At 53.2% G+C, this 10,156-nt stretch overlaps 1 protein-coding gene across 2 annotated transcripts in view; it reads right to left on the bottom strand.

Moving 5' to 3' along the window:
* Itpr3 (inositol 1,4,5-trisphosphate receptor type 3) overlaps nucleotides 1–10,156 on the bottom strand; it is a 69,323-nt gene that overhangs the window by 46,927 nt on the left and 12,240 nt on the right. For both annotated transcript variants that reach the window (XM_031348787.1, XM_031348786.1), the window contains exon 2: nucleotides 6,812–6,882. In XM_031348787.1, the coding sequence (XP_031204647.1) occupies nucleotides 6,812–6,882 (71 nt within the window). The remainder of the gene's footprint in view (nucleotides 1–6,811; nucleotides 6,883–10,156) is intronic.

Raw genomic sequence — 10,156 nt, forward strand, 5'->3', positions numbered from 1 at the left:
AGAGAAAGGGAGAGAAAAAAGGGAGGGAGAGGAAGGGAGAGAGAAGAAGGGAGGGAGAAAGGGAGAGAAAGAGGGAGGGAGGGGAGGAGGGAACAACCGGCTGGAGCTGTGCATAGTAGGGCACAGCCCCGATACCAGCAGCTGGTAGGCTGAGGCAGGAAGATTGCTACCAAGGTGGAGGTCAGCCTGGGCTGCACAGTGAGTACAAGACCAGCTAGGGAAACAGAATTAGACCCTGTCTGGAAACAGACAGACAAAACCCGGAACGAGGCAGGCAGACAGACAGACACGGACAGAGAGACACAGACAGGGACACAGCGATTGATTTCCTGACCCTCACCGTACACACAACATGCATGTACCTGGAGGACACTATGCCAACTGACACAGACCGGGCACGAAAGGACACACTGTTTCCACCGACCAGAAGTTCCTAAAAGGCCAGAGACGCAGACAACTAAAGCAGAAGGGGGAGGTAGCAGCTGCCTGCAGAGCGATGGCTGCACCAGGACACCACAGAACTGAATGCTTGATAATGGTTAAGACAGAATGGGAGTGAAAGATCAGGAGTTCAAGACCACCCTGACCCTCTCAATGTGTGTGTGTGTGTGTGCGTGTGCGTGTGTGATACAGTAAATCTTTCTTTTCTCTTTAAGAGACTTGGTTTTTTTGTTCACTTTTAATCATGGTATGGACCTGTGCACAGGACTGCCGGCGCCCACAGAGGCTAGGACAAAATGCAGGTCCCTGGAGCTGAAACCACAGCCACGAAAACTCCCCAGTGTGGGTGCTGGAAAGCAAAATCCGGTCCTTCATAGAGCATCTAGTGCTCTTAACTGCAGAGCCATCTTTCCACTAGGAAACTGTTTTTGTTAAGTATATTTTACCACAATTAAAAATAAGTAATTTTTTTCTAAATAATTAAAACCATGGAATTTTAAAAACGCTAATATTCACATCATTTTCCCACGAAATGGGACACACACACACACACACACACACACAAGAATTTTTAAATGAAAAAGAGAAAATAGGGCCTGGAGAGATGGCTTGGCAGTGAAGAGCTCTGGCTGCTCCTGAGGAGAATCTAGCTAGGCCTGAGCCTCAATCTGGAATGCCAGTTCCAGCTGCTCCAACGCCCCCTTCTGGCCGCCATGGGGACTGCATACACATAGTGCACAGACATGCATGGGGTTTTGCCTCATAGGCACACGCCTTAAATCCCAGCACTGGGCAGGCAGAGGCCTGTGGATCTCTGAGTTAAAGCCAGCCTGGTTTACGTAGAAAGTTCCAGGCCAGCCAAGACTACATAATGAGACTGTCGAGTAAATAAATAAGCAAATAACAGTAATAATAAAATAAATATTGAAGAGGAGAGGATGAGGGCTGGAGAGACGGCTCAGTGGTTAAGAGCACCGACTGTTCTTCCAGAGGTCCTGAGTTCAATTCCCAGCAACCACATGGTGGCTAACAACCATCTGTCATGGGATCTGATGCCCTCTTCTGGTGTGTCTGAAGACAGCTACAGTGTACTCACATATAATAAATAAATAAATCTTTGGGCCGGAGAGAATGGGGCAAGAGCGAGAAGGAAATCAAAAAATGCTCAGCCTCACTAGAGGTCTGGAACACCAATCAAAAGGACTATGCTTGTAGCCACTGCACGAGCAGCAATGGCTTCCTAGCAGAGTGATGGAGATGGGGCAGGCACGGAGGCCTCCGTGGCCAACATACAGTAACACATTCTGCAGAGAGTGCGCCCTCTACTGGTGGGGTGAAGGAACTATACTGGTGCTGAGACATGTTGGGCGCACACCTTCCTCAGCACAAGGGAGGAAGAGGCTGAGAGCCTGCAGGGTCAGTGTAAGAGACCTTGTCTCAGAACAGGAGTCCACGAAACTGATTCAAAATGCCGCATCCACGCACACGTCCATGGACCACGAAGGTGGTTGGCCCCGTCAGAAGGCTGCTGAGTCATTTCCCAGGATGGACTGAGAAAATCCCCTGTGGGAACTTCTCAGTGAAACCCTGCACACGAGCCAAGCAGACACGAATGAGGACTGAGCTCAGCACCCATCAGGAGGCAGAGGACTGAGCTCAGCACCCATCAGGAGGCAGAGGACTGAGCTTAGCACCCATCAGAAGGTAGAGGACTGAGCTCAGCACCCATCAGGGGGTAGAGGACTGAGCTCAGCACCCATCAGGAGGTAGAGGACTGAGCTCAGCACCCATCAGGAGGTAGAGGCAACAGGAAGATTTGCAATGGATGCTATACAGTGATTGGGGTCTAGCCACAAGCAGCCGGAGCAATTCTCACAGGACAGCAGGACAGGACAATGAATCTACACACGGGGTATCGCTGTAACACAGGGTCAAAACTGCCTTCTACGTTCCTGGCTCTGTCCCTAGGTCAGAATGGCAAACACTTTAAACCAGGACCCTGAATGACAGAACCAACTTCTCATGTGTGTGTGTGGGGGGGGTATGTGGTGTGTGTGCGTGTGTATGCGTGTGGTGTGTATGTGTACATGTGTGTATAGTGGTGTGTGTGTGTGGTGTATGTGAGGGGTATGCGGTGTGTGTGTGTGTGTGTATGTGTGTGGTGTGTGTGTGTACATGTGTGTATAGTGGTGTGTGTGTGTGGTGTATGTGGGGGGTATGTGGTGTGTGTGCATGTGTATGCATGTGGTTTGTGTGTGTACATGTGTGTATAGTGGTGTGTGTCTGCATGTGTATGCATCTGTGTCTGAATATGTCTATGCTTATGTCTGTGTGTGTCTGTGTTTGTCTGCATGTGTGCATATGTGGTATGTGTGTGTCTGCATGTATGTCTGTGTATCTGTCTGTGTCTGCATGTGTCTGTGTGTATCTGTATGTGTATGTCTATTTGTGTGCCTGTGTGTGTATCTGTGTCTGCATGTGTGTCTGTGTGCCTGTGTTTGTATATCTGTGTATATCTGTGTGTTTGTGTGTTGCCTGTCTGCACATGTGTTTCACCTGCACGTGTGGCACCAGAAGCTAATTTCTGGTATCTTCCTTGATCCCTCTGCTTTTTGGTTTTTGGTTTGGTTTGGTTTGGTTTTTTAGTCTCACTGTGCAGCTCTGGCTGGTCTGGAGCTTGCTGTGCAGACCAGGAAATCAGAGATCCGCCTACCTCTGCCTTCAGTGCTGGGAACAAAGGCGTGTGGAGTCCACTGGCCTTAACCACCTGACCACTGGAATTACAGACATGACTCACCTCACCTGGCTCTGAAGTATGTTTTTGTTTGTTTTTGTGACACAGCTCCCTGCGTACTGGGCAAGAACTCTACCACCGAGCACCTCCACAAGGGCCTGGGGAGTACTCTGGAAGAGCAGGGGTAGATGCTGGGGGAGGAGCACCCAGCTATAGAAGCCTAGGAAGGCCACCTCATGCTCCTCCCCTCCTCGCTGGTCTGAGCGATAAGATGACCTCAACCTACTAGGTCCAGGTGTCGGTGCCTGAAGGAGTGTGCACTGAGCTTCCTGAACTTCCCCTGAAGCAAGGCTGCCCAGCCCTCCCCCACCGGCATCCCCTCCCTCACAGGGGGAAGAGGGGAGTGGGCTAAGGAAGGGAGGTACCATGTGGATCAATACCCGCAGCACAGGGGGCCATGGGGGTGGGGGGGCTAGGCTGGTAGACGGCACCTCTAGCATCAGCAGATTGGGCATCCCCTTGCCAAGTCTGGAAAGAATTCCCTGAACAAGCTGGGGCTTGGGGTGATGCAAGCCGTGGAGCTGAAAGAACACACAAGGAGCCAAAGCAGATGGGGTTTACCGGCCCAGCCTGAAGGACCTAGGAGACCTGTGGGGGGGACAGTGAGGTGTGGGCAACAAGAGCCCTCAGCAATGACTGGTCTCACCCCAAGACAGGATGGCAGAACACCTGGGGTTCCAGGAACAGTCTGATAAACACCTGACAACCAAGTGTCTGCCACGACCCTCCCCCACACACACATACCTGACACGACCTCCCCCCCACACACACCTGCCACGACCCCCACACACATACCTGCCATGACACCCCACACACACACACACACCTGCCACGACCCCACACACACATACCTGCCATGACACCACACACACACACACCTGCCACAACTCCCCCCCCACACACATACCTGACACGACCCCACACACACACACACCTGCCATGACCCCCCCATACACACACACACACACATCCCACAGTGGTGCTAAAGGAAACCCACAATGGCAGGCCTCAGGCAGGCACTTCGGTCTCTCTGAAGAGGTTGGAGCCCTGAGTCCGGTCCTGAGTTCTAATGCTCCAACTTGCACCTGCCCTCTGGGAGCTGCAGAGAACAGATCCTGTCCAAACCAGCATCCTTCTGGCCTCAGCAGGACCAAGTGGATCCCCTGTCACACTTTCACTGTACAGGCTGAGCCAGTGTGGCCAAGAGGATCTCCAGGGGTCCCTGTACCCAAGCCTTGGGAAGTGACAGAGATGGAGGTGTAGGAAGAACACCAGGCAAAGGGGGATTTGTTCTTCTAAGTGGCCTTCTTCTTGTCAGAAGCTGGTCCGAGACCGTCCACTGGAATCCAAGGGTGTACCTTCCCCTGCCACTCCACTTCTCTGTCACCTTCCTGTCACTCCATAGGCTGATGGGACACACCCCTGAGCACAGTCCCTCCCTGTGCTGACAGCAGCCAGGAGCCCCAAGGGACCTTTGATTTTCTCTGCCCCCTCCCACCCTCCTCTCTCTCTCTTCTTCTTTATCCCCCACCCCCGTTCCCTTCCCTTCCCCACTTGCCCAAAGAGCTAGGAGGCAGAAACTGCCAATAAAACCAGAAACACAAAAAGCCAGACTAAAATCCCGACCCTGCCAGAGCCAACATTCTGATGAGGGACACAAATGACAAACCAGAATGCCAGGGGCTGGGGCGCTCAGCGGGCGACCGAGCTTAACTTACAAGCCTGACTGGCGTTCAATCCCCAGACCAGGAAAGAAAGATTCCCTGGAAGTCATCCCCAGGCCTCCACACATGCACTGTGACCTGCAGGCGCCCCGACACACAGCAGTAAGAAACGTCAGCACTGGGAAACATGGGACGTTCAGAACCATCCTGGCTACCCAGTTTTAAATCTGAACTCACCCAGCAAAGCCTGAGAGAGAGATGAGGCTTTCAGAGAGAAGGAGAAGCAGATGACGAAGAACGCAGAGCATGCTGGGCTCAACGGATGGAAGAAAACTAAACGGAGAAGGAACGGGAGTCAGGGAAAGCCGCATCGGAGGCAGGAACCCGGAGATGGGAGCTGAGCATAGTGAGAGGTGGGGGCAAGCAGGACAGAGGGGACAGCAAGTGAGGAGGAGAGCTCTGTCCCCAAAGACCAAAAGAAAAAAAAGAAAAAGTGAGGAGGTCACTATGTGGACGCTGATGCAGCCGGAGGGAGAAGGGAGAGTGGACAATGTACAAATGGGGTGAGACCATAGTAGGACAGAGGAAGGCTGGTGACGGTGGGGAGGGCTCAAGGCTCACTCCCACACAGCTGCTGGGGCACACCCCAACCTAGGACATCAACTTAGAGCCCTGACACAGCAGTCCAGTGCTAGAAGCATGCGTGGGGGGAAAGAGCTGCGCACGGGGCCCTCTGCAGGCCGGGGTCCCCAGCAGCTTAAGGATGCCCCTGCCCAGCATGGCAGGGTGATGACGTCTTCCACGGGCCTGTCCCAGAAGAGCAACCGCTCTGCAGACCTGGTGGCGTCACACCAGCGTGTTCCTGCCTGCTCCCACCACGCCCAGGCACCAGCTGTCTGGCGCACGTCAGCCCCAGCCCTTGTAGGTAATCCCCTGCTTGGCCCAGGAACAATCAGGCTATCCCTGGATCCAACCCTGTCATGGCCAGGGCTGTGGAGCCCTCTACCATGGAGGATGGGAAGCCCCTTGAGGGACAACACTTGACCAGGTCAAAGGACACAGCCACGCCTGGGCTCTGGGGTCTTACCCAGGAGGAGACACACACACAGCCAGAGGCAGGTGGGTATTCAGACTTAAAAGGTCCAGTCCCATGGGCTGGTGAGATGGCTCAGTGGTTAAGAACACTGACTGTTCTTCCAAAAGTCCCGAGTTCAAATCCCAGCAACCACATGGTGGCTCACAACCACCCGTAATGAGATCCGACGCCCTCTTCTGGGGCGTCTGAAGTCAGCTACAGTGTACATATGTATAATAATAAATAAATCTTTGGGCCAGAGCAAGCAGGGACTGAGTGAGCAGAGTTGACTGGAGTGAGAGGGAGCCAACCAGAGCGAGCAGAAGTCCTAAAAATTCAATTTCCAACAACAACATGAAGGCTCGCAACCATAAAATAAAATAAACATAAACATAAAATAAAATAAAATAAATCTTTAAAAAAAAAAAAAGTCCAGTCCCTTCACCTCACACATGGGGAAACTGATTCATATGGATGAATTCTCCTTTGGGCCTCCTGAGGCCTGAGCAATTGCCTTTCCCAGCTTTATTCCCTTAGAGAGAGAAAGAGAGAAAGAGAAAGAGAGAGAGAAAGAGAGAGAGAGAGAGAGAGAGAGAGAGAGGAACAGACACACAAAGAAAACCCTGTGAGGGAATTCAGGAAAGATCGGGCCCCTGGCCAGAAGTGGGTGTGCCAGGGAAAGAAAAGCAGAAATGAACCACGCTGCCAAGACAATGCAGTCGGGACCCAGGTCAACACAGACCGCAGAGGGTGGTCTCAGGCAGGCTGGCGCCCATAGACCCAGGTCCAGGATCTTTCGGCCGGGAGGGAAGCTCACAGCTGGAATAGAGGTCTTACCTCGGAACTTCTTGGGGGGGTTGTCCAGGTCCCCAGCCGCAGGCTCCACCACACAACGGTCATCCACCAGCCTGGAAGACAGAGCAGCAGGGTTAGAAGGAGAGAAGAGACTCGTGTCCCTCGGAGCAGGGACAGACGGACGGACAGACGGACGGACAGACAGATGGACGGATGGACAGACAGGATAATAAAGCTCATATTTCCCAGACTCAGCCAGGAACCAAGCTAGGGTCTGAAATTCCTTCTCCTAGCCATGGCTGGGGACTGAATCCTGCATCCCTGGAGAGCGCCTGTCCATATCCCCAACCCTACCTTCCCCGCCCATCCAAGTACCCATCTACCCATACATCCACCCGGGCATCGATCAATCAACCAGTCCATCATCTATATCTGCACCTATCCATCCATCCGTCTGTCCCTGCATCCACACATCCATTCATCTGTGCACCCACCCACCCATCTCCCCATTTACCCATCCGCCCACACGCCTCGGTCCATTCACCCAGCCATCCCTCCATCTGTGTTTCAAGCCCTCCACTCCAGTCTCCAGGATAGATAATTGTGAACCACTGTCAAGACCAGCTCGAAGCTCTACCCTATATAGCAACTGCTCCTGAATTCCCTCCATTCCCCGCAAAGAACTGGCCGTTGGCACCATTTTACCAAGGAAAACACACATAAACCCTTTAGGACTTGCCTGGAGTCACAAAGCAAGTATCAAGGCCCATGCCACTCCTCGAGTTGACTAACAAGGCCTTGAGTTGTGACCTCCACGTCTCGTTGACCTCGGGATCCTTGCAAAGCCTCCAGTTGATCCCAGCATCCCTTGGAGACACTCTCATCTCTCGAGATGTGGTCGCTGGACCTGGTAATGCCTTCAAATCACCGTTTGGCCACAAGCCACAAGCCGTGTGTGTGTGTGTGTGTGTGTGTGTGTGTGTGTGTGTGTGTGTGTGTGTCTGTCTGTCTGTCTGTCTGTCTGTCTGTCTGTGCCTGTGCCTCTGTGTGTGTGTGTGTGTGTGTGTGTATCAAACTTGGGTCACCAGGCTCCCAGGCAAGTGCCTTAACCAGCTAAGCCGTCTCACCGGCCACAGTAATCATCCCTGCTGAGTTGTATGAGCGGTTTGTAGCAGGTCTCCGGTGTGAATCGTGTTACAGGGTCCCTGAATTCACAGCTGTCAATCAGAAAAGCCAGAGAGAGGCTGGCGACAGGCACTGAGCGTGGGAGGGAGGCAGGGCCCTCAGCCTGTGTCATTGTCGTCTGGCACTAATTCCACGCAGATGGTATTGGAGTTGGGCTGGAACGTAGGCCACCCCGCTGGTGGCCAGCCTGAGCAGCTGGAAGGCTGCCTCATGTTTGCATACACTATTTAATTTTCTAAAACCACTTTGCTACTGTCTCCATGTTGCGAGCCGGGAGCCAGAGCCGGGAAAGGTTAACATCACAGGGCTGGACTTCGAAGGCAGGCTGCCCAGTGCTGGCGGGTGCTTCGGAGACCTCCACAGTGACAGGTGGAAAAGGGGCCTCAGCCTCCTCGACCTCCCCGCCTCCCCAGCTCTCTCCCTCCCCATCTGTACACCTGTCGCAAGTCATCCTGGCCCCCTGAACAGTCCCAGAGGGCTACGAATGTTCCCTGGTAACTGTGACGCTCCTGTCCCAAGGATGCTCTCTTCAAAAGTCAACTGCATTGGGAGGAATGTCAGCACAGCTGGGCTCCTGTTCTTCCACAAGGGATCCTCATATGGTCCCCATCCCAGGCCATGACAACCCCGCTATTACAAACACTTTGGCTAAAACTCCAGATGAATCCTCAGCCCCTCTCTCCCACCAGCTTCAGCTTTATCGCAGGGTCAAGGCTAGATCGTGTTTTAAATCTCGGGAGGGGGTGTAGAGGGGACTTGGGGGGTGTAGTTCAGTTGGCAGAGTATTTACCCAGCATGCCCCGAATCAAACTGGGCACGGTCCTGCATGTCAGCAATCCCAGCACGCAGGTGGATGTAGGAGGATCTGACTCGGGTCATCCTCTGCTACACAGTCAATTTTGGGTCAGCCTGGATAATGTGAGACCCTGCCTCAGACAACAACGAAAGCTGATCTAGCCTTCTCTCTTCACTTCTGGCACCATGCCAGACGACGGGCCCTTCCACTTTCAACTCAACGCTGGTTAACTGCCTGGTCATGAGTACCTCACCTCTCTCCCCGACCCCAGCTAGCCTGCTCCCTACAGAAACCAAGGGAAATCAAGGTTTGGGGTGCACATGCTTAGCATACAGAAGTCCTGGGCCCTATCGTCAGCATCATAAACTGGTCCAAAAAAAAAAAAATTAAAGCAGAAGTTTAGACATGGTGACTCGTGCTTTAAAACCCAGGTCTTAGAGAGGCAGAGACAGGTAGATCTCTAAGTTCGAGACCAGCCTGGTCTACAGAGTGAGTTCCAGGACAGTCAGGGCTACACAGAGAGACCCTATCTGCTCAGAATCCCCCAGAACCATTAAGTAAACAGGAAGAGGTGACAAGATGGCTCAGCGGACAAAGGTGACTGCCACCACGCCTTACCGCCCGCCTGAGTTGGATCCGCAGGACAAGCATGGTAGGAGAACCAGCTTCCTCAAGTTGTGCCTACCTCCGCAGGAACACGTGTGTTTCTGACTTTCTCCAGGCCCGCTCTGGTTCAACTTCACAGCCTCCTGGGGGCCTTCACCCTGCCTCTTCCTTTCCTGGGACCCTCTGCTTCCAGCCACCCTCGCCTCCTGCAAACCTCAGCTCAAAGGACCCACGCCCACGAAGACCCGTTCCTTTTAAAACTGTAGCCAGGTTTGGCGGCACACACCTCTAATTCCACTTCTTGGGAAGCAGAGGCGGGAGGATCAGGAGTTCAAGGTTATCCCTTGCTACATAGTAAGTTGAAGGCCAGCCTGGGCTACGTGATACAGGGCTACCCCATAAACAAACAATATAATCTGTGCACTGTTTCGGGGCAGGCTGCCCTCACCTTCCTTTGTTCTGGTTCCGACCTGGCGCTCCCTGCCACGATCAATGTGTAGATTCCACAAGAATGGGGGGAGCCGTGCCCCCTGCATCCCCTGTGCCCAGACCTGCAGAGCAGGCAGCACAGAACGCATACTGAGTAGGTGAAATAATCCATTCTACCAGCTGTGGAGAGAAGAACATGAGACCGAAAGATGGGGTTCCTGACTCAGGGAGTTAAAGTCTCACTGAGAAGACAGTCACACTCTGAGAAGAATAACAACAGAAAGATATGCGTTGGTCCCACCTGTGATACCTCGGCGGTGGGTTTTGTCTGGCTTTAGGATGGGGGGGAGGAGGTGCGGGGGGGGGGGGGG

This window comes from Mastomys coucha, unplaced genomic scaffold, assembly GCF_008632895.1.
Source record: "Mastomys coucha isolate ucsf_1 unplaced genomic scaffold, UCSF_Mcou_1 pScaffold3, whole genome shotgun sequence".
NCBI classification, from domain to species: domain Eukaryota; kingdom Metazoa; phylum Chordata; class Mammalia; order Rodentia; family Muridae; genus Mastomys; species Mastomys coucha.